Below are 25788 nucleotides of genomic sequence, written 5' to 3'. Positions count from 1 at the left end.
AGAGGCACAGGGAGAGAGAGAGAGGCACAGGGAGAGAGAGAGGCACAGGGAGGCACAGAGAGAGAGAGAGCAATAATAGGAGTGTTCCACAAAAAGGTGGGGGGATAGGAGGATAAGAGCATCCCCCAGGTTGGTGTCTGTGGTATGGGGGTGAGTTGGGGATAGAAAGGAGTGGCATGTAGCATAGGACCACCTTCCCAGGCCACAGGCCCCTGGAACCAGGTAGCCATCTGGAGGGAGGGAGAGGGGACTGAGGGTCTGGTCTGGTGGTGGCTACGGTGTGGAGGAGAAGACCTTAGAAGATCTGGATCATAGACTCCCGAGACTTGCCTACTCCAATCCATTTCACTGTGGGTGAAAAGTAGTTATTGAATAGCTTTACAAATAAAACAATAAATGTCCCCAAATATGGTCCACACCTGTGACCACTACAAGGTATTTTCACCCCATCTGAATCAACCTGACACATCTCCAGGTGTTAAGGAGAGGAGGGGGGTTCTTACCAGGCACACCGAGGTGCTTCTCAATGTAGCGGACGTATTTCTGGGCGTTCTCTGGCAGCTCATTGAATGTTCTGGTGGCGGAGGTGTCACTGTTCCAACCTGGCAGGGTGTCATACTGAACCTCAACGCTCTGTAAGACTTCCTGGTTGGCTGGGGAGAGGTGGGGACAACGTCAGGCCATTGGCTGCCATAAACTTCTTAAGACAACAGACTTGAAATACTGCAATTAGGAATATAACATAGCTCCCTTATCCGGTTCACTTTATCCTCATTAACAAGTACAGCAGCATCAATGTTTTTGTATTTATTAAGGATCCCCATTAGCTGCTGCCAATTAGCTGCTGTTTCGATGAGCAGCCTACCTGGAAAATGAGGTATATTTTCACCGTCCACAGAGTACGACACACCAACCTTGATCTCAGGGAGCACATCCAAGATGTCTAGTTTGGTGAGAGCTAAGCTGAATGGGAGGACAACAGAACATTGGGAGTTTAGCCGGCATATTTACCAACACCCAAATACATTATGTGTACGAAGCTGATAAAGTCTATTCAAGTACACTATATGGTCAAAAGTACGTGGACACCCCTTCAAATAGGTTGATTTGGCAGGTGTATAAAATCGAGCACACAGCCATGTGATCTCCATAGACAAACATTGGCAGTAGAACGGTCCGTACTGAAGAGCTCAGTGACTTTCAACGTGACACCGTCATAGGTTGCCACCTTTCCAACAAGGCAGTTTGTCAAATTTCTGCCCTGCTAGAGCTGTCCCGGTCAACTGTAAGTGCTGTTATTGTGAAGTGGAAACGTCTAGGAGCAACAACGGCTCTGCCGTGAAGTGGTAGGCCACACAAGCTCACAGAACGGGACCGCCGAGTGCTGAAGCGCGTAAAAATAGTCTGTCCTCGGTTGCAACACTCACTACCGAGTTACAAACTGCCTCTGTAAGCAATGTCAGCACAATAACTGTTCGTCGAGAGCTTTATGAAATGGGTTTCCATGGCCGAGCAGCCGCACACAAGCCTAAGATCACCATGCATCGGCTGGAGTGGTGTAAAGCTAGCCGCCATTGGAATCTGGAGCAGTGGAAACGCATTCTCTGGAGTGATGAATCACGCTTCACCATCTGGCAGTCCGACGAATTAATCTGTGTTTGGCGATGCCAGGAGAACGCTACTTGCCCGAATGCATAGTGCCAACTGTAAAGTTTGGTGGAGGAGGAATAATGGTCTGGGGCTGTTTTTCCATGGTTCAGGCTCCTTAGTTCCAGTGAAAGGAAGCCTACAATTACAGTGGGGGAAAAAAGTATTTAGTCAGCCACCAATTGTGCAAGTTCTCCCACTTAAAAAGATGAGAGAGGCCTGTAATTTTCATCATAGGTACACGTCAACTATGACAGACAAAATGAGAAAATAAATTCCAGAAAATCACATTGTAGGATTTTTTATGAATTTATTTGCAAATTATGGTGGAAAATAAGTATTTGGTCAATAACAAAAGTTTCTCAATACTTTGTTATATACCCTTTGTTGGCAATGACACAGGTCAAACGTTTTCTGTAAGTCTTCACAAGGTTTTCACACACTGTTGCTGGTATTTTGGCCCATTCCTCCATGCAGATCTCCTCTAGAGCAGTGATGTTTTGGGGCTGTCGCTGGGCAACACAGACTTTCAACTCCCTCCAAAGATTTTCTATGGGGTTGAGATCTGGAGACTGGCTAGGCCACTCCAGGACCTTGAAATGCTTCTTACGAAGCCACTCCTTCGTTGCCCGGGCGGTGTGTTTGGGATCATTGTCATGCTGAAAGACCCAGCCACGTTTCATCTTCAATGCCCTTGCTGATGGAAGGAGGTTTTCACTCAAAATCTCACGATACATGGCCCCATTCATTCTTTCCTTTACACGGATCAGTCGTCCTGGTCCCTTTGCAGAAAAACAGCCACAAAGCATGATGTTTCCACCCCCCATGCTTCACAGTAGGTATGGTGTTCTTTGGATGCAACTCAGCATTCTTTGTCCTCCAAACACGACGAGTTGAGTTTTTACCAAAAAGTTATATTTTGGTTTCATCTGACCATATGACATTCTCCCAATCCTCTTCTGGATCATCCAAATGCACTCTAGCAAACTTCAGACGGGCCTGGACATGTACTGGCTTAAGCAGGGGGACACGTCTCACACTGCAGGATTTGAGTCCCTGGCGGCGTAGTGTGTTACTGATGGTAGGCTTTGTTACTTTGGTCCCAGCTCTCTGCAGGTCATTTACTAGGTCCCCCCGTGTGGTTCTGGGATTTTTGCTCACCGTTCACGTGATCATTTTGACCCCACGGGGTGAGATCTTGCGTGGAGCCCCAGATCGAGGGAGATTATCAGTGGTCTTGTATGTCTTCCATTTCCTAATAATTGCTCCCACAGTTGATTTCTTCAAACCAAGCTGCTTACCTATTGCAGATTCAGTCTTCCCAGCCTGGTGCAGGTCTACAATTTTGTTTCTGGTGTCCTTTGACAGCTCTTTGGTCTTGGCCATAGTGGAGTTTGGAGTGTGACTGTTTGAGGTTGTGGACAGTTGTCTTTTATACTGATAACAAGTTCAAACAGGTGCCATTAATACAGGTAACGAGTGGAGGACAGAGGAGCCTCTTAAAGAAGAAGTTACAGGTCTGTGAGAGCCAGAAATCTTGCTTGTTTGTAGGTGACCAAATACTTATTTTCCACCATAATTTGCAAATAAAATCATTAAAAATCCTACAATGTGATTTTCTGGATTTTTTTTTCTCAATTTGTCTGTCATAGTTGATGTGTACCTATGATGAAAATTACAGGCCTCTCTCATCTTTTTAAGTGGGAGAACTTGCACAATTGGTGGCTGACTAAATACTTTTTCCCCCCACTGTACATTCTAGACGATTCTGCGCTTCCAACTTTGTGGCAACAGTTTGGGGAAGGCCCTTTCCTGTTTCAGCATGACAATGCCCCAATGCACAAAGCGAAGTCCATACATAAATGGTTTGTCGAGATCGGTGTGGAAGAACTTGACTGGCCTGCACAGAGCCCTGACCTCAACCCCATTGAACACCTTTAGAATGAATTGGAACGTCGACTGCGAGCCAGGCCTAATCGCCCAACATCAGTGCCCGACCTCACCAATGCTCGTGGCTGAATGGAAGCAAGTCCCCGCAGCAATGGTCCAACATCTAGTGGAAAGCCTTCCCAGAAGAGTGGAGGCTGTTATAGCAGCAAAGGGGGGACCAAATTCATAATAATGCCCATGATCTTGGAATAATGAGCATGTGTCCACATACTTTTGTAGTTTATATTGAGACAGTAAGTAAAAAGCGAAAGGTGTGGTGATGGACAGTACAGAGTTGAGGGAAGGGGGTGTGGGGACTCACGCAGTGAAGCCGTTGATCATGTGGGCGTATTTGATGAGCACCAGGTCCAGCCAACCACATCTCCTTTTACGGCCCGTGGTTACGCCCACTTCTTTCCCCCTCGTCTGTAGGAGCTCCCCAATGTCCTTAGAGAAAAAAACAGGCAGACACTTAAAAAGGATCAGATTCACTGTAAGATCGCTGATAAAGTCAAACATGGACATGTCAAGCTTGAAATGTGTCCATTCCCTGTCCTGTACAGGTTGAGGAATTGGTTATTATGGTTTTGCATGGATTATTTCACAAGTGCTACCAAAGGGAGTGGTTAAACAACTATCTTTCCCAAAACCATTTGTTGTTTCAATACCCACACACCCGCATGCCTGTGCCTGTGGGGTTCACAGAATACTCACTGGAATTCAGAACTCTGATGACTCAATCGGCAGCTAAGCCATTCCCCCAACATTAACACTACAGTCTACATTCCTCTACTCACACTGGAAACAGAGAGCAGGAAAGACGTTGCACCATGGAACCAATATGACACTAGCCCGTAGCGGTCAAAGGCAGGAAGGCATGGCTTCCCTCAAGGTAGACAGGCTGACATTCTTACATTGAACTGCTCTGAGGGAAAGGCTCCAATGCCAACCCGGGTGGTGTAGGCCTTGACCACACCGTACACCTCGCCCACATTCTGGGGCGGCATGCCTAGTCCCGTACACACCCCGCCCACTGTGCAGTTAGACGAGGTCACGAAAGGGTACGTCCCTGAAACAAAAACACAATGATAAACACCATCTTATTTCCTCCTCAGTCTTCCTCTTCCTCAGATAAAACAGACATGACAATGCATTCGTACAACAGACGATTATCATATCACAAGGACTGTATTAACATAGCTTGTAATACGAGTAAAGGAAACTAAATGCTTCAATCTTAACATGACATGCAAACAATATCCCTGTGTCAGGTCTCTTTGTCAGGTGTGCTTAAACAGAGGTGGACATTCCAGTCCAGGTTAATGGGCCTTTCAGGTCAGTGGAGGGGGTGAGAATTCCACCCCTCCCATACAGGTCTGCACAGGTGCAAAAACAACATCATTATCCTTTATGCAGATAGCATTAGCACGGCCATATGATACCCCCCACTTTCACCTACTACCATTGTATCAATGAAATAGAACATGGTGTCCTTCAGTACATAGCAACCCTCTCCCTCAGTAAGTTCTGTTCTGTGTGTGGTCTATGGAGTGCTTTGTGACAGAACAAAATCAGGGAAAGTGACAGTGACAGAGTAGCCAGTATTTCTCAGAGTCATGCACGGTGTAGGGGTGCTCTCTGGTGTTAGGCTCAGCGAACATGTAGTTCCAATCCTCTGACAGCTCTGATACCACTGTTTCAGTGGAATTAACTCACCAGTATAAATAGCTCGACTTTCCAGCCGGCTTCTTGAAGACCATCAGTTTGTTAGCGTGTTCAATTAAATGGGGGATAATTGGCAATTTACACAGTGACAGGGGTTAATTGACATTGACACAATGACAGTGGGGGATACTCACCAAAGTCAATATCCAAGAGGGCGGCATTGGCTCCTTCCACCAGGATATTTTTGGGAGGTCCATGTAAGGCCTCGTACATGTAAAAGACCCCGTCTCTCACCATAGGCTTTACCTTCTCCGCGTAATCCTGGACAAGAACACACCACGCAAAGACTTGACCCAAGAATTACACTGAAATGTAGGACATAACCCCTTCGTTAAACCAGTGATGATATCTTTATTCAACTGATATGGAGGACCTGTAGCTCACCCTCAACTTCGACAACTCCCCATCGATGTCAATCACCAGGGTTGGATACATAGACTGATACTGCGAGGCTAAGACTTTAAATCTACAACAAAAGGGTAGACGTCAACACAGTTCCATTTGAATCTTACTGGAGCTAGTTGTACTCTGAATAAAGGGAGGATAGTAATTATTGGCCATATGACAAGGCCACACCCTCACCTTTCAGAGAACTGCGTGAAGTCAGACATGAGGTCACATATCCGGAGGCCGCTGCGGGCTGCTTTGGCTGAGTACACTGGGCCAATCCCCTTTTTAGTTGTCCCGAGGCTGGGTAGGAAACAAAGTCAATCCTTACCTTGACAATACTGAGTCACTGACTCAACATTAAACCACACGCACACTTGTCCTTCCAGCCAGTATGTGTGTGTGTGTTGGGTCAGACATGTGACAGTTTTAGGGAAGTAGCTAGGCCAGGGCACTTTTCTAAGGAGTATTTATGGGGCTGGAACATTGCCTGCTGCCCTGCTGCTGACTGAAACAATGTTGCTGCAGTAAGGGTTGGAGAGAATCACAGTCACATGGTGCTGCTAGGGGATATCTGGTGACGTGACGTCCCTGGTCTGATGTAGGGTAGGGTATGACTTCATGTGGGAAAGGACTTATCAGTAAGAATAGAAGTTGTCTTCTGGAGCTGAGACAGGGTATCACGAGTACTAACCCCTCCAGTAAGATACTAAACGAATGCAGGTCAGGTCCACCATGAGACCCCTGGGACAAGTCATGCTCATACTACAGGATATTTAATCCAAGCCTCTGTGTGTCTAACTCGGTTCTCTGCCTCTCTCAGAGGTAAGAGTGAAGTTGTAATGCCTTACGGTGTTGAAATTCCACAACTTGTGATATAAGCCTATAATGACTGACTTGCCCTTTTAGCACCCATGGCAGAGAAACTGGCACAATAATTAGCTGTTGAGCCAGTTCAAACGCTGCAGATTGTTTTACACAATAATTCTATCAGGGCGGTGGGCTTATTTTGATGCCCAACAAAAGCTTAAAATGCCCTGCATATCAGAGCGATGTCCTGTGTCTAAGCCTGTGCTTACCACCCTCTTCTCAGAACCGGATTGGGCATCTCCATTACATCGCTAACTGGTAACAACAGTAACCTGCAATAGCTACATTACTAACTGGTAACAGTAACCTGCAATAGCTACATTACTAACTGGTAACAGTAACCTGCAATAGCTACATTACTAACTGGTAACAGTAACCTGCAATAGCTACATTACTAACTGGTAACAGTAACCTGCAATAGCTACATTACTAACTGGTAACAGTAACCTGCAATAGCTACATTACTAACTGGTAACAGTAATCTGCAATAGCTACATTACTAACTGGTAACAGTAATCTGCAATAGCTACATTACTAACTGGTAACAGTAACCTGCAATAGCTACATTACTAACTGGTAACAGTAACCTGCAATAGCTACATTACTAACTGGTAACAGTAATCTGCAATAGCTACATTACTAACTGGTAACAGTAATCTGCAATAGCTACAGTGTAGGATTTGTTTGCTTCCTCCAGAGGACATTGTCAGATGGAACAGGAAATAAACCATTTCCATACATGAGTAATACAGTGATGTATCACTATATGGGAGACCATGAAGGTTTACCATTGCCAAAATTATATTCCTGCAAATGTATTAACCCCAGACTACAGTACGAGACAATTATTATTATCAAAAATTATATGATCACATTTCTTTCAGGCAGCACTCACTCAAGGCAAAACTGTTAAAATAGCTCCACAACAATGGTGCAGAGAAGAAAAAGGTATATTTAATATTTGACATCTCTGGAGAATCAGTTGAGGTTGTTTCAGTACTTATGCTAGACTTTATGCTAAAAAGGTTTATACTGGGTATCCGCCATAGGACAGGGGAATCTTGTTTTCCAGCTCTGCTTCAAGCTGGAGTCAGTTGAGGTTGTTTCATCTAACAAGACTAGATACAGTGGGGGAAAAAAGTATTTAGTCAGCCACCAATTGTGCAAGTTCTCCCACTTAAAAAGATGAGAGAGGCCTGTAATTTTCATCATAGGTACATGTCAACTATGACAGACAAATGGAGATTTTTCCCCCCAGAAAATCACATTGTAGGATTTTTTATGAATTTATTTGCAAATTATGGTGGAAAATAAGTATTTGGTCACCTACAAACAAGCAAGATTCCTGGCTCTCACAGACCTGTAACTTCTTCTTTAAGAGGCTCCTCTGTCCTCCATTCGTTACCTGTATTAATGGCACCTGTTTGAACTTTTTATCAGTATAAAAGACACCTGTCCACAACCTCAAACAGTCACACTCCAAACTCCACTATGGCCAAGACCAAAGAGCTGTCAAAGGACAATAGAAACAAAATTGTAGACCTGCACCAGGCTGGGAAGACTGAATCTGCAATTGGTAAGCAGCTTGGTTTGAAGAAATCAACTGTGGGAGCAATTATTAGGAAATGGAAGACATACAAGACCACTGATAATCTCCCTCGATCTGGGGCTCCACGCAAGATCTCACCCCGTGGGGTCAAAATGATCACAAGAACGGTGAGCAAAAATCCCAGAACCACACGGGGGACCTAGTGAATGACCTGCAGAGAGCTGGGACCAAAGTAACAAAGCCTACCATCAGTAAGACACTACGCCGCCAGGGACTCAAATCCTGCAATGCCAGACGTGTCCCCCTGCTTAAGCCAGTACATGTCCAGGCCCGTCTGAAGTTTGCTAGAGTGCATTTGGATGATCCAGAAGAGGATTGGGAGAATGTCATATGGTCAGATGAAACCAAAATATAACTTTTTGGTAAAAACTCAACTCGGTCGTGTTTGGAGGACAAAGAATGCTGAGTTGCATCCAAAGAACACCATACCTACTGTGAAGCATGGGGGTGGAAACATCATGCTTTGGGGCTGTTTTTCTGCAAAGGGACCAGGACGACTGATCCGTGTAAAGGAAAGAATGAATGGGGCCATGTATCGTGAGATTTTGAGTGAAAACCTCCTTCCATCAGCAAGGGCATTGAAGATGAAACGTGGCTGGGTCTTTCAGCATGACAATGATCCCAAACACACCGCCCGGGCAACGAAGGAGTGGCTTCGTAAGAAGCATTTCAAGGTCCTGGAGTGGCCTAGCCAGTCTCCAGATCTCAACCCCATAGAAAATCTTTGGAGGGAGTTGAAAGTCTGTGTTGCCCAGCGACAGCCCCAAAACATCACTGCTCTAGAGGAGATCTGCATGGAGGAATGGGCCAAAATACCAGCAACAGTGTGTGAAAACCTTGTGAAGACTTACAGAAAACGTTTGACCTGTGTCATTGCCAACAAAGGGTATATAACAAAGTATTGAGAAACTTTTGTTATTGACCAAATACTTATTTTCCACCATAATTTGCAAATAAATTCATAAAAAATCCTACAATGTGATTTTCTGGATTTTTTTTCTCATTTTGTCTGTCATAGTTGACGTGTACCTATGATGAAAATTACAGGCCTCTCTCGTCTTTTTAAGTGGGAGAACTTGCACAATTGGTGGCTGACAAATACTTTTTTCCCCCACTGTATACTACACATTCGCCCATAGGAGAGGGAAATTCTGTTTTTCAGCACTGCTGCAAGCTGAATCATTACTGAGCCATACTCTCTAAACCAGGAGAATGACAGGTGGCAGGGTTCTTACTTCTTGCCCGCTTGCTCTTGTCTCTGCTGCTCTTGCACACTGTCGACCGCTTGGTGGAAATCAAACACTGTGGGAGGAGGTAGAAAAGGGCAAACTCACAATCCTGGTAACCTCGCCCCCATTTCTGCTCCTCACTAAAACCTAGCGCCCCAATTATCTCCCCTTTCTCCCAGAAGTGTGCCCTTGTGCAGTCGACTCCTTCCCACACATTTAAAAGCACTGGATTGGTGTAAGCTTGGACGAGAAAGAGATGGAGAATCCACAATAATAAACTTACACCAATACTTTCCTTTTAAATCCATGAAGGGAAGTGAACAGTAGAGTGTTTCTCATCCAGTCAGAAATGACCCCTCTTTCTCACACTAGTCCCTAAAGCGGCCTTGCAAAGGCACTACTAAGTGATAGCTGTTTATAAGAAGTGTCCTTTTTTGGCATCTCGCTGCACTGACTTGACCGTTTGGAACTTCTTTGACAATGAGCAGGGAGACAAAACGTCTAAAGGCACAACAAGTCTAGTGGAGCAGAGTTCACCACTCAAAAGAGTAAAGGAAACCGTACATATGAAGGACCAATAACAACAACGCAACAATCAATTCACAGCTAAGACAGTTTGTCTAATTTCTGTGTGTAAAAAAACAACAACTTGTCAGTGCTTATTTCATATTTCTCCCTCCACACCTATTCAGATAATAAAATGGGCCGAGTTTGGGCTGAGGGAGAAGACTGAATAATGTAGCCTAATAAAGGAGAGTCTACAAGTCATTCTGCTTTTCACAACAACAACAAAAAACTGTGCTATTTAACAGTCAAAGTGAACATGACTTATGTTCTGGAAAACTGAAAGCCAGTTCAGTTCACATTTGATTTAAAAAAACAGGTATTCGGAGTGCATCTTAGGTCAAATAAGTCCTACTGTATGCACAAAATACAAAAGGGCCCAAAAATAATTAAGCTAATCAATTGGCCACTTTCATCCCCCATATAAACAGAAACATGTTCCCCATGAAAGCCACCAAGTCACGCAGCATTTTTATAATCTTGTTTATGAGGAGCTTTTCTGGGCACCAACTTCGCACGGACACTGGCAGTGGCATTCACTAGCTAAGAGACCAACTGTTGATACTCAAAAAATTGGAATGCATTTATGATGAAAATAAAAACATTGATGATAGAAATTAAGCTGACTCATTATTCCCCTTAACAGACAGCCAAACATGAGCCTTGCACATCTGTCTCTAGTCCTACAGTCTTCTATATAGTATAGAGACTATAGTTGTGCTGAAGTTGTGATTTAAAGGCCCTTTGAGTATAAAAAGAGAGGCCTGATGAGGCACGGCTTACCAATGTGTGCTCTGTCTGAAATGATCAACCTCTTGTCCCAGCCCTCCAGACCTGAACACAAACGGTACAAAGAAAAAAACTATTTGTTAACAGCCCCATTAAGCAATATGGCAATCTTCTAGGCAACGGAGTAAAAAGGGACTTAGACTATTAAAGAGGATAGCTCCTTCGTACTCACTTTTGCCTTTGCACACATTCTTCTCAGCCTCCTCGAAGAGGCCAGGCAGGTGGATCACTACCCCATTACCTGTGGGATAGACCAACACAGGCAACATGGAAGATATGGTGATGCATCAGTAACAAATAAGGAAAGAGCAGTGAAAACACCCTAATTGAATTTGTTCTCTAGTGTTGTGGGCTATAAATGTACTTTCCCATGAAGAGCTAAATACTCCATCAGAAAAACAGGTCTGCTGTACCACTGAGCAGCAAGCTATCAACATTAAGGCCACAAATTAAACAAATGTGGAGAGGGCCATAACCTGATCTGCACAATCAGCCTTATTCAAGATTACTTTTCTCATGGCAAACAGTGCTCAGGACTCTGAAGGGTCCCGAACACCTGTTTGGCCTCTGAAAGCCTGACTGTGGAGCTCAACTAGAGAGCAATAGTAGACGTTAAAGTATTGATCCACTTAACATTCTATATGTTGAACTGCTGACGAGCTGTGGGTTAAGAGCCAGAGGACATATTTGTTATGTGCTGCCAAAATAGACTAGACGTCAGACCATTAGCAAAATGAAGTTACTGCAGATAAAATGTGTTCTATAGCACTCTACTGTGTTAGCCTGCGAGTTGGCTCCCAGTCAAGTCAATCACTTTTTGTCTGGCATCAGGCAAAGCGGGAGCTATTAGAATATAATACAGATTGGCTAGATTTATTGGCTGCTTGCATACAAAAAGGGCGGCAGGTAGCTTAGTGGTTAAGAGCGTTGGGCCAGTAATCTAAAGGTCGCTGGTTCGAATCCCCGAGCTGACTAGGTGACAAATCTGTCTATGTGCCCTTGAGCAAGGCACATAACCCTAATTGCTCCTGTAAGTCGCTCTGGATAAGAGCGTCTGCTAAGTCTCTAAAATGTAAAAGTGTGTATGGAAACTGCACAGGAGATACAAACAGAAACATTGATCTATTTTTATTCATTTCTTTACCAAAGACTAGAGATGACAACTGACTTAGTACTACACCATTAGCGTTACTTCACAGCTCAATTCTTATTGTGAAATCAGCCATCTTTCCTGTTAATTCCTGGGTCCAGTGGCTGTGCTCTACCCACCAATGAAAGCAGTGACCTTGGGGTTGATAATGCCGCTGGGTAGGAGATGGAAGTCATACTCCACAGAGTCCACCACCACCGTGTGTCCAGCATTGTTGCCACCCTGCAGAGAGGGACAGAGGGAGTCAGTCACCACAGAGACACACAGGACTTCCAACAAGTCATCACACCACCAGAAGCAATGTGAAAGGCTATAAGCTTTACTTTTCACGATTTAACGTTGGTCATACTGAAGAAGCACATCAAACTCGCCCCCATATTTGGAGAGTGTGATGTTCTTTTGAACACATATGGTTTGAGCTCTAGTCTCTGACCCTGGAACTCTGACAATGAGACCAGAAGAGCCTACCTACCCTAACCCTACCTATACACATTACACCACGGTACAGACTGAGCCAGCCTACCTATACACATTACACCACGGTACAGACTGAGCCAGCCTACCTATACACATTACACCACGGTACAGACTGAGCCAGCCTACCTATACACATTACACCACGGTACAGACTGAGCCAGCCTACCTAGACACATTACACCACAGTACAGACTGAGCCAGCCTACCTATACACATTACACCACAGTACAGACTGAGCCAGCCTACCTACAAACATTACACCACGGTACAGATTGCTCAGTCATAGCTGAGGGACACCTGAGGACACAGGATCTACAGCCATTTTAGAGGGCAGTCAGAGGAGATACAAATTAGCCACTAAAGGGTTGTGTGATTCTAGAGTCTTTTCTTCATATTCGTTTACCACACAAAAGTCCATCCGAGTCCAACCATGAGTGCTTACAAAATAACATTAACAAACAATTTTTTAATCTAAGATGACATGAGATAAAATTGCTTGTACCCAGAGAGAGAACACCCAGTGCCTTTGGCATTAACTCCACAACTGACGCTACAACAGTAGCTAGTATGTTCTCAATATAGCCTATCAAAGAGGGGAGTGGATGTGAAATAAAGACGGCTCCAGAATGTCCAGATTCTCCCCCCCCAGTCAGCAACAGTGGATGAGGCTCCCTGTGCTGGTCTGGGGGGGTTGAGTGAGTGATAAATCAGTCTGTTTTGCCCCATGCCTTTACCCAGGAACGAGCAGGCCTGGGCCCGGTTTCCCAAAAGCCTTTTAAAAACATTCGTTATTTACCAACTGCCTCAGACCACACGAACAGACCACTAGAACAGCTAAGTGCGTCGTTAGATGCTTTTTTGCCCACATGCATACCTTTATTCACAGAAGATCTTCGCTAAACATAGAATCAATATGTTTATGGTCATTTCCATGTAAAAGGACCCATGAGCACCAACATGTGAAGTTATTTGGCTGAGTTTCCTGTTTCCTTTTGTGAGGGTGGATACTTAGTTTTTGCCGGAACTCTCAATTTGTAACACGTATGAACGCAGAAGTTAATCACGCAGGTGACCAAACTATGCAAGATTTTACTTCTGGGTTAGCCTACCAGAAATGACCATTAGAATAAGCCATATAAGTGGTCATCTCTCTAGGAGCTGATCCGTCGTCAGTATTATGGAATAATTCTAATGATAAGATCAGTATCGACACATGCTCCAACGACGCACTTAGTGAACGTTCTCTCTACGGAAACACATGTAACATCTTCGGCCATTATAGGAACAATGCATTGTTAAAACACTTGTAAGCTTAAGTTCCATCGCTATCGGTAAAGTGTACCCTGGGTTATTCCTGGCCATGGCAGTCCTTGGACCAGTGAAGGGGTGTGCAGATGCCTCTCCTTTTTTGTTGCATTTATGATGTGCTCCCAGCTGCCTGACCTGCAAAGTGCCGTGCCGGACGTGTATAGTTACTGCCATTCGGTGACGGCTGCTACAAGGTTGCTTTCAATGAATGGGAGACACTTGGTTAATGTGAGGTTTCAACACGTGAACATAGGCTGACCAAAAAACATGAAATTGCCCTCTGCATATTGCAAATCTGAGAATGTGGATAGAAAAATCATCTTACACCATGGCTTCTACCTTTTTATCAGTTTGAGATATGGCCTCATCTCCCACTGCTGCATACTTTCCATTTGTCACTTCAGGCTTGCTTGACCCACTTGGCAGCTATTACGCCATAAAGGCATTTATTATATGGCGGCAATAGTTCACTCAAAAGGGACACTTGCCGAGATGAACCAAGTCGTAATTCCCAACAATAACCTGGAACATTCTCTAATGTGATATGTATCCGTTCGCCTCCCGTGACTGTCACAGGACTGCCAGTCTCCCTTGGACAACGTCCCATGTCCTCCACCTAAAATTGGCTGGTGCGATTAATCCTATTGGGTCTGAAGGGGTGAGGGGGGCACAGGGGAGAGCAGCCTCTGTGGGGCAGGATTGGCAGGTGGCAGGATTAGTAAATGGCTTGCCACTTTAGCACCTCATATGAAAGTCGCAGAATACCTTCAATTTAGTGTTATCCTGAATAGCATGCCATGCCTGTGACAGCATAATTTCCTATGCACTGATATAATTAGGAAACTTTCTTAATTTGACCATCTACAGTTCAGAGCCTGGAGAGTAATGCAGCCACATTGACTTACAGTGCATTCGGAAAGTATTCAGACTCCTTGACCTTTTCCACATTTTGTTACGTTACAGCCTTATTCTTAAAATGGATTAAATTGTTTTTCCCCCCCTCATCAATCTACACACAATACCCCATAATGACAAAGCAAAACAGGCTAAGACATTTTTGCAAATGTATTAAAAATAACAAACGGAAATCACATTTACATAAGTATTCAGACTCTGTACTTTGTTGAAGCACCTTTGGCAGCGATTACAGCCTCGAGCCTTCTTGGGTATGACGCTACAAGCTTGGCACACCTGTATTTGGGGAGTTTCTCCCATTCTACTCTGCAGGTTGGATGGGGAGCGTCGCTGCACAGCTATTTTCAGGTCTCTCCCAGAGATGTTCGATCAGGTTCAAGTCCGGGCACTGGCTGGGCCACTCAAGGACATTCAGAGACTTGTCCCGAAGCCACACCTGCATTGTCTTGGCTGTTTGCTTAGGGTCATTGTTCTGTTGGAAGGTGAACCTTCGCCCCAGTCTGAGGTCCTGAGCGCTCTGGAGCAGGTTTTCATCAAGGATCTCTCTGTACTTTGCTCCGTTCATCTTTCTCTCAATCCTGACTAGTCTCCCAGTCCCTGCCGCAGAAAAACATCCCCACAGCATGATGCTGCCACCACCATGCTTCACTGTAGGGATGGTGCCAGGTTACTTCCAGACATGACGCTTGGCATTCAGGCCAAAGAGTTCAATCTTGGTTTCATCTGTTCAGAGAATCTTGTTTCTCATGGTCTGAGAGTGTTTAGGTGCCTTTTGGCAAACTCCAAGCGGGCTGTCATGTGCCTTTTACTGAGGAGTGGCTTCCATCTGGCCACTCCACCATAAAAAGGCCTGACTGGTGGAGTGCTGCAGAGATGGTTGTCCTTCTGGAAGGTTCTCCCGGAAGGTTCTCCCATCTCCACAGAGGAACTCTAGAGCTCTGTCAGAGTGACCATCGGGTTCTTGGTCACCTCCCTGACCAAGACCCTTCTCCCCCGATTGCTCAGTTTGGCCAGGCGGCCAGCTCTAGGAAGAGTCTTGGCGGTTCCTAACTTCTTCCATTTAAGAATGATGGAGACCACTGTGTTCTTGGGGACCTTCAATGCTGCAGACATTTTTTGGTACCCTTCCCCAGATCTGTGACTCGACACAATCCTGTCTCGGAGCTCTACGGACAATTCCTTCGACCTCATGGCTTGCTTTTTGCTCTGACATGCACTGTCAACTGTGGGACCTTATATAGACAGGTGTGTGCCTTTCCAAATCATGTCCAATCAATTTACCACAGGTTGTAGAAACATCTTAAGGATAATCAATGGAAACAGGATGCACCTGAGCTCAATTTCAAGTCTCATAGCAAAGGGTCTGAATACTTATGTATGTAAATGTTTTTTTTATTTTTTTTATTAAATTTGCACACAAAAAACAATCCTGTTTTTGCTTTGTCATTATGGGGTATTGTGTGTAAATTGATGAGGGAAAAAAACAATTTAATCAATTTTACAATAAGGCTGCAACATAACAAAATGTGGAAAAAGTCAAGGGGCATGAATATTTTCCCAATGCACTCTATATATACACGGAATAACGTATCTTTCTATGGCCCTCTTTTGTTTCTCTGATTGTCAGTGTTTTTTGGGTTATGCCAATAGCTTGGACATTATCCTCCAACATATATTAACATTTAAATAATTGAGATCACTAAAGAGGTTCTGAACAACCTGCAATTACCAGATTAGAGAACTGAAAAGGAGCATACACCCAGAACTAAAAAACATTTCCATAGCAACGATGTGCCAAAGATAAGTGGCCTAGCTATGTAAAGAGATCTGGTACCTATTACTAGCCATTACTGACAGACCAATCAATAGGTTCAATCGTTTTTAAAGGTTTTAAAGGTAGAGGTAAAATGACTGAGTAAAGGTTATTTCAAGAATAATATGGTCACACAAACATTCCTTGCATAACCCTGTGGTTCTCTGTCTCAGGTTGCCAAAATATAGCCATGCTAGAGAACCTTTTACCTCCCAATGCAACGGATGGGTCTCTAGTCTCCATCCATGGACGCGGTGACAGAGACCCAGCAGGCCTGAAACAGGACACAGACGGCAGGTGGCAGGACTGTAAGAACCCTGCTCTAAGGACAAGCTCGTTCTCACACATTGGAGATGGACCAGAGGGAACAAACCCAATTGCTCTCTATAACCAGGTTTCCATCCAACCTTTATATGCCAGTAAAGTACATTCTGGATAAAAAAAATGTCACGACAGGCCTGGTGGAAACAGCATGTCAGTAAACTTTCCAAATAACTTATCCATAATAATCTCATGTAGGTAGCCTAGCCACACTGTAACTGCTAGCTGTTGGCTAGAGTGCAAGTGCCAAGACCAGAGCAAGTATATTCGCTATACAACGCAACATTTGTTTCTGCGATGGAAAAATCAACCACAAAAGTTACTTATATGTGCACTACGTCATCACGCACAGCCTTTTATCCACAAGTCAATTTGATGGAAACATCTCTGGTGGGAAAATGAGCATAGTTTTTAATGCAATTTTAGAATATTTGCATGAAAATCTGTCGCCAATTGGATGGAAAGCTCATGAGAAATGTCTGTCTTTGTGCAAGACATGTCTGGAATCAAGCCAAAAGCTGAGAGGTGTCAGGTAAACCCAGCGATCCACGTTCCTGCCTTCCTTATCTCTTGTCTGCATCATAGCCTTTATGGAGAATGACTAAGAAGAGCTTTGACAGCATTAATTCTCAGACCATAACTGTATGTGGCAGTTGAATAAGAAATTAAATCCCCATGATAGCCTAGCTGCTGTCTACATGTTGCATTTAGTAGAGTCGGGTTGCATTCCCAAGTCATGGAAGATCACACCTGAAAATTGATCTGATTTTATACTCCATTTTGAGCTTTTTATACCGGTACTCTGTTTTGCTTCCTCTGACCATCATACAACTTGGTGGTGATCATGAATATCACGATTACATCAAAATGGTTGGTGTGATCCCCAAAGACAACAAATTACTGTCATGGTAACTTGGGCAGCCACTTGAGAGCAGTGGAATAGAGTATCAGCACTGATACCTAATTAGTAAGCCTTGGAAATGTGCTCCTTGTTGCCCTTTCAACCTCGTGTTGCATGTAAGAAAAACCTCTCAGATTGCTGTCACAGCCTTTTTTATAAAAAGATGAACACTATGTTCTCCCTCTTACACACACACGCCCTTGTGTTACATAGCATGCCATTAAAAGATACTCAGCGAGAAGACGTTGCAGCGAGAAGCATCGCAGATATTGAGATGAGCGCGATGCAAGACTTCTCTCACACAGTATCTGCGCATGAGCACACGTCACGCTGCTACAATGTGGTAACTACGGGACTCAAACAGCAGACCCACAATGTGGTAACTACGGGACTCAAACAGCAGACCCACAATGTGGTAACTACGGGACTCAAACAGCAGACCCACAATGTGGTAACTACGGGACTCAAACAGCAGACCCAATTATGTGTTTCTGCGCATGAGCTTAACTAGCCTACAAGCGTGATCAGGGAGTTCTATTCGAGAAGCAGTTTTAACCTCTTTGCTTCAATGCTTAGTTGTTGCGTAAATTGACTCGAGATTGTGTTTACTTTGTGCATGCAACTTCATCTTGCTGAGTCTACCTTTAAGTGGTTTATTTTTACATGCCTATAGCCTTGGCAGTGCACCATAATTATTGCTATGCCAACCTGTTATCAATTCATAGTGACGGGAGGGGTGCATAAATCAGGGGTTAAAGTTCTCGGTCACTGCGACGGATTTCCATCATATGGAATGTTTTTATTGTATTTATTTTTTTACCTTTTATTTAACTAGGCAAGTCAGTTAAGAACAAATTCTTATTTACAATGACGGCCTACACCGGCCAAACCCGGACGACGCTGGGCTAATTGTGCGCCGCCCTATGGGACTCCCAATCACGGCAGATTGTGATACAGTCTGGAATCGAACCGGGGGTCTGTAGTGACGCCTCTAGCACTGAGATGCAGTGCCTTAGACCGCTGCGCCACTCGGGATTCTGGAGAGGACGTTTTTGAGATCAGTGTAGATCCACAATAAAAATCTCTGAGGGGGATGGGAGAGGGTCCGGTTTCAAGATGACATAGCCTATTACAGAAGCATGTCTGTTCTATTAAATATATTCCCAAATATTTTATTTTCCTCTTAAGCTGTGTGCACTGAACTGACAAGCATGATTGTTGCTGACACTCCGATGTATTGCTTTTTGAGCTCAAGAAATCGATTATCTGCAGAAAAAACATTTAAAACATTCTCTGAAGATGGTATCCTTCAGCGCAGGAACAATACAGTGAGATGAAAGCCTCATTCTGGTCTGCGCACATTTTTTCAGGGTGTTTTTTTTTTGCAGGCCATCTAATAATTGGGTCAGATAAAAATGTTTTTGAACTTATTTCACTATCTGACAACGGCAGGCTTTAAACTACAGTGACTTTGTTAATGGTTTTCCATTTCTAAGCCTTACTGAACTAAGAGCCGTTTGGGAGCCAAATGAATGGCTCTTTTAGGTGAATGGACCCAATTGATCCAGTTCACAGAAAAAAAACTTGGAATGCCCATCACAACAGAGCTCAAAGGGGACAATGGTGTCTTAAAAGGGCAATGACATACTTTCTAATAGAAACTTGTTTAAAAAATCTAAGTTTGAGTGAATAATTAGTGTTTACAACAAAATAATAATGGTTCATAATATAACAAAATCAGGATGTTGTGTTCAATGGGGTAAATGCAGATGGACAAACCCCATGCTTCACCTTATGGAAATTTTATAGCCACTATGCTGCATCAGTTGGTCTACAGGTAATAACGCTTATTGCTAATAGCACATCTGATAGACCATGCATAGGCTATATGCATGGTCCAATATGTGTACTGAACAAAAATATAAACAACACGTAAAGTGTTTGTCCCATGAGCTGAAATATAGATCCCAGAAATTTTCCATACGCACAAAGCCTTTTCCTCTCAAATGTTGTGCACAAAGCTGATTAAACAGCATGATCATTACACAGGTGCACCTTGTGCTGGGGACAATAAAAGGCCACTAGAATGTGCAGTTTTGTCACACAACACCACAGATGTGTCAAGTTGAGGCCGCGTGCAATTGGCATGCTGACTGCAGGAATGTCCACCAGAGCTGTTGCATGTTCATTTCTCTACCATAAGTCTCCTCCAACGTTGTTTTAGAGAATTTGGCAGTACGCCCAAATGCTCACCTTCAATGGCCACTGGCACGCTGTAGAAGTGTGCTCTTCACGGATTAATCCCGGTTTCAACTGTACCGGGCAGACGGCGTTGTGTAGGCGAGGGGTTTGCTGATGTCAACGTTGTGAACAGAGTGCCCTATTGTGGCGGTGGGGTTATGGGCAGGCACAAGCTACGGACAACGAACTCACTTGCATTTTATCGATGGCAATTTGAATGCACAGAGATAGCATGACGAGATCCTGAGGCCCATTCTCGTGCCATTTATCCGCTGCCATCACCTCATGTTTCAGCATGATAATGCACAGCCCCATGTTGCAAGGAGCTGTACACAATACCTGGAAGCTGAACATGTCCCAGTTCTTCTATGGCCTGCATACTCACCAGACATGTCACCCATTAAGCATGTTTGGGATGCTCTGGATCAATGTATACGACAGCGTGTTCCAGTTCCTGCCAATATCTAGCAACTTCGCACAGCCACTGAAGAGGAGTGGGACAACATTCCACAGGCCACAATCAACAGCCTGATCAACTCTATAGGAAGGAGATGTCATGCTGCATGTGGCAAATGGTGTCACACCAGATAATGACTGGTTTTCTGATCCTCTTTTCTTTTTTTAAGGTATCTGTGACCAACAAATGTATATCTGCATTCCCAGGCATGTGAAATCCATAGATTAGGGCCTAATTTATTTATTTCAATTTACTGATTTCCTTATATTAACTGTAACTTAGTAAAATCCTTGAAATTGTTGCATGGTGAGTTTATATGTTTGTTCAGTGTAAAAAATAATTTAAAACACTTTTACCAGTATGTTTCAGGGCTCATTTCTGGAGGTGGAAATTATATTTTAGATGGTGTCAGCATCATTTTATTTTCATTCATTTTGGATTAGAATGTCCTTTTAAAAAGTCACCAGAACTGAGCTTCTCAGTCCTTCTACATAAAAATTATCCTGGGTAGAACCCCAGGAAGCAAGGGGACAGGAATTGGCCAAATTCACAGGTTAATACATGTACAAAATTATCCTCTTTCCCTAAAAGCGTAACGATCATGACTTTCTTACATTAACTTTGCCCCAGACAATCGATCTGATATCGACTTAAGTTTCAGTCATGGGACTTTTTCTTGTTTTTACCTCTGCATAACTGCAAATAGCAGAAGATCAGGTTTTTATTCATTTTACATTTACATTTTAGTCATTTAGCAGACGCTCTTATCCAGAGCGACTTACAGTTAGTGAATGCATACATTTAAAAAAACGTGGGAAACGAACCCACATCCCTGCCGGCCAAACCCTCCCCTACCTTGGACGACGCTGGACCAATTGTGCGCCGCCCATGGGTCTCCCGGTTGCGGCCGGCTGCGACAGAGCCTGGACTCAAACCAGGATCTCTAGTGGCACAGCTAGCACTGCCTTAGACCACTGAGCCACTCGGGAGTCAAGCTAAATGATAGTTATGAAGGGATCCCTGTACAAAAAAATAGACTACTAGTCAAGACCATTAATCAGTGAAACAAAAAGAAAATGCATGTCAACGTTTTCTCTAGTATGCCCAAAATGCTCAGTTGATTTTAATCAAAAGGGAAACCGGACTGTTGGGTTGTCACCTGTCAGTTTGATAAATAACAAAAACTGAAGGGTGTTGCAACTTATGTTGAATGATGCAATGCAAGCTCAGTCCTCATCACTGCTGTCTATTCAAAATGGAAACTAGGCCCTGTGGACCTAGAAAGCTCCAAACAAATATCACAGTCTTTTGCGTTATCGTGCCTGATCACCCCACATTTTGGAGTTGACAGTGGAGGCTGGAGAGAAATCTAAACAGTATGGAAAATATGTATGCTTCTGGGGAAAGTTGAGTAACTTTCCACATTTCATTAAGACTAGGCTAACTAATGTGAACCATCTCCAATCCTGCCTTGAGTAGAGGAGTCCCTTTTGAAGAGGACAAGAATGACAGTACCCGGATGGACATTAAACCTACAGGTATAAAGGCCAGTGTTGTATATATATATTTATTGACAGCCACATTTAAAATACACAAACACTGGTCAGATCCAGGTAGTTTAGTGGTTAAGAGCGTTGTGCCAGTAACCGAAAGGTCGCTGGTTCTAATCCCCGAGCCGACTAGGTCGATGTGCCCTTGACCAACGCACTTAACCCTAATTGCTCCTGTAAGTTGCTCTGGATAAGAGCGTCTGCTAAATGACTAAAATGTAATTAACTGCAGTCTTTAGACACTTGATACTTCAATGGCAGGTGAGAAGGTACACACAGAGATGCACTTGCTCGCATATACTAAAAAGACAATGCAAAACATGGGAAGACTAGGCTATCTTATCTGGTGTTAAGTCGAGTAATATGAATGTAGCTAGCTCTGGCTAGTTATAGATGATGCGATAGAATTCAAGGTGACATTAGCAATACAGTGCAAGACGTTCAGCATCGACAATTTATTTGGTTGCCCGAGTAGCTAGCTAGGTGTCTATCTTAGTTAGATAGCTAGCTACCCACTACAAACCAATACTTGAGCTAAATAGCTAGTACAAGTCTGACCAGGACCCACATCTTTAATACATAGATAACTACACTATTTGAACTAACGTTAGTTTACTAATTACAACAAATCCAGCTTTAACTAGCTAGTTAATTTGCTGGCTAACTCGGGGACTAGTTCTCATTTTGGCTACAGTCAGGACGAAACCGTGGCTAACTTGTTAGCTTAGAGATAGATATCTAACAAGACCAATATTGGACAAAAGGAGCCTAACATTCCGCCTTACTCCCAAGGACCTAACATTACATGTTATGTTTAAAGGGTGAATTGGCTCTGGAAATACTACATCTAAACGTGAATCGATTCTCAATTGCGGTACGGTTCTAGAAACATAAATCCCTCTACTTTCACATCACATCAAAATATTTTCCCAAATGTAAAATAAAACACTTACTTTACACCGTTTTAATCAGTTTTAACACAGTTGCAGACGATAATATTTTTCGGTGACAACACATTTGTGGCGTCTGTCTACGGTTTATACAGTAGTTCACAGGTGTTCGGAGACGCAGATAGCTAATTAGTACAGGTAACATTAGTCCAATGTCTTCCGTCTGTTTTCCGTAAACACGTGCTGTAACATTGACATATAACCTTTTGTTTTTAGAAAATGATTTGTCGCCGATATGAAAGATAAGGTCCTAATATGTTTCCAAATTCGTACCACAAGCGATGCGTGTTATGTGCAGACCGAGCGTTGCGGTTCTGACTTAAAAATACTCCTGTGGTCCTCTGTAGCTCAGCTGGTAGAGCACGGCGCTTGTAACGCCAATGTAGTGGGTTCGATCCCCGGGACCACCCATACACAACAACAAAAATTTATGCACGCATGACTGTGTCACTTTGGATAAAAGCGTCTGCTAAATGGCATATTATTATTACTCCCCCTACAGAAGAAGTCCTTAGTCCAATACTATGTGTATGGAACTGAGAGTTATGAACAACGGCTAGATGGCTAGGTAGTTAGCTATACATTATTTGTAACCGCAACCACGTTCCGAATGTCCTCCAGTTAGCTTGCTAGCTAGCACACGTTATAATTTACCTGGCATCTGCAAACGATATCAGCATCCTGAGCGAGCAGGTCCACAACTTTCCCTTTTCCCTCGTCGCCCCATTGAGCCCCAAGCACTACAGTCACTCTGTTGCCAATATTTGGTCTGGCCACGTGTGGCTCTGTACTGGTGCTATGGGCTGCATCGTTCTGCACTGCATCTTTGCTCCCACTCTCCGACATGACCATCTGCGTCTATCTCTCGCTCCACAGATATCTGGTTTTGGGGTCGTGGTTGCAAACCAGCTAGCCCGGCGCGCGCTGTGAAAGACGTCAGCATCACGTCAGCAACAAAATAATTACTTCCGGGTTACAGAATTTCGAAATGTTTCAAAATAAAAGTCCCCCACGTAATAGTAGAAAAGTGTAATTAAAGGAAAAATCCACCCAAAACTACTAATTCCTATTATTTACAATATTAACACTACTATGTGAGAACAATATTTTGTATGAACAAATGTTTCATATTGGCGTAATAATAAGGTAGGCTGATAGTCCCTGTGCCCAAGAACACCAAGGTAACCTGCCTAAATAACTATTGACCAAGTAGCACTCAGGTCTGTAGCCATGAAGTGCTTTGAAAGGATGGTCACGGCTCACATCAACACCATCATCCCAGAAACCCTAGACCCACTCCAATTTGCATACCGCCCCAACAAATCTCTATTGCACTCCACACTGCCCTTTCCCACCTGGACAAAAGGAACACCTACAGTATCAGTCAAAAGTTTGGACACACCTACTCATTCAAGGGTTTTTCTTTATTTGTACAATTTTCTATATTGTAGAATAGTAGTGAAGACCTCAAAACTATGAAATAACACATATGGAATCATGTAGTAACCAAAAAAGGGTTAAACAAATCAAAGTATATTTTATATTTGAGATTCTTCAAATAGCCACCCTTTGCCTTGTTGACAGCTTTACACACTCTTGGCATTCTCTCAACCAGCTTCACCTGGAATGCTTTTCCAACAGTCTTGAAGGACTTCCCACATATGCTGAGCACTTGTTGGCTGCTTTTCCTTCACTCTGCCGTCCAATTCATCCCAAACTATCTCAATTGGGTTGAGGTCGGGGGATTGTGGAGGCCAGGTGATCTGATGCAGCACTCCATCACTCTCCTTCTTGGTAAAATAGCCCTTACACAGCCTGGAGGTGTGTTGGGTCATTGTCCTGTTGAAAAACAAATGATAGTCCCACTAAGCCCAAATCAGATGGTATGGCGTATCGCTGCAGAATGCTGTGGTAGCCATGCTGGTTAAGTGTGCCTTGAATTCTAAATAAATCACAGACAGTGTCACCAGCAAAGCACCCCCACACCATAACACCTCCTCCTCCATGCTTTACGGTGGGAACTACACATGCAGAGATCATCCGTTCACCCACACTGCGTCTCACAAAGACACGGCGGTTGAAACCAAAAATCTCAAATTTGGAGTCCAGACCAAAGGACAAATTTCCACCGGTCTAATGTCCATTGCTCGTGTTTCTTGGTCCAAGCAGGTCTCTTCTTATTGGTGTCCATTAGTAGTGGTTTATTTGCAGCAATTCGACCATGAAGGCCTGATTCACACAGTCCCCTCTGAACAGTTGATGTTGAGATGTGTCTGTGACTTGAACTCTGTGAAGCATTTACAGTGGGGGAAAAAAGTATTTAGTCAAATCAAATCAAATCAAATTTTATTGGTCACATGCGCCGAATACAACAGGTGCAGACATTACAGTGAAATGCTTACTTACAGCCCTTAACCAACAGTGCATTTATTTTAAACAAAAAAAGTAAGAATAAAACAACAACAAAAAAAGTGTTGAGAAAAAAAGAGCAGAAGTAAAATAAAGTGACAGTAGGGAGGCTATATATACAGTAAAATAAAGTGACAGTAGGGAGGCTATATATACAGGGGGGTACCGTTGCAGAGTCAATGTGCGGGGGCACCGGCTAGTTGAGGTAGTTGAGGTAATATGTACATGTGGGTAGAGTTAAAGTGACTATGCATAAATACTTAACAGAGTAGCAGCAGCGTAAAAAGGATGGGGTGGGGGGGCAGTGCAAATAGTCCGGGTAGCCATGATTAGCTGTTCAGGAGTCTTATGGCTTGGGGGTAGAAGCTGTTGAGAAGTCTTTTGGACCTAGACTTGGCACTCCGGTACCGCTTGCCGTGCGGTAGCAGAGAGAACAGTCTATGACTAGGGTGGCTGGAGTCTTTGACAATTTTGAGGGCCTTCCTCTGACACCGCCTGGTATAGAGGTCCTGGATGGCAGGGAGCTTTGCCCCAGTGATGTACTGGG

At 43.7% G+C, this 25788-nt stretch overlaps 1 protein-coding gene across 1 annotated transcript; it reads right to left on the bottom strand.

Moving 5' to 3' along the window:
• adss2 (adenylosuccinate synthase 2) lies at window positions 1-23747 on the bottom strand. The gene is made up of 13 exons (XM_041859002.1): window positions 23487-23747; window positions 12019-12121; window positions 10922-10990; window positions 10744-10794; window positions 9403-9469; window positions 5884-5991; window positions 5686-5767; window positions 5436-5562; window positions 4491-4645; window positions 3899-4023; window positions 866-963; window positions 504-653; window positions 1-348 (listed from the first exon to the last, which is right to left on the bottom strand). Exons 1-13 carry the CDS (start codon window positions 23682-23684, stop codon window positions 296-298), a joined length of 1386 nt encoding a protein of 461 aa, XP_041714936.1. The 5' UTR covers window positions 23685-23747; the 3' UTR covers window positions 1-295.
• Between the last annotated feature and the right edge of the window lie 2041 nt (window positions 23748-25788).

This window comes from Coregonus clupeaformis, chromosome 31, assembly GCF_020615455.1.
Source record: "Coregonus clupeaformis isolate EN_2021a chromosome 31, ASM2061545v1, whole genome shotgun sequence".
Lineage (NCBI taxonomy): Eukaryota > Metazoa > Chordata > Actinopteri > Salmoniformes > Salmonidae > Coregonus > Coregonus clupeaformis.
The sequence above is the reverse complement of the archived record's forward strand: the minus strand, read 5'-3'. Positions and strand labels throughout refer to the sequence as shown.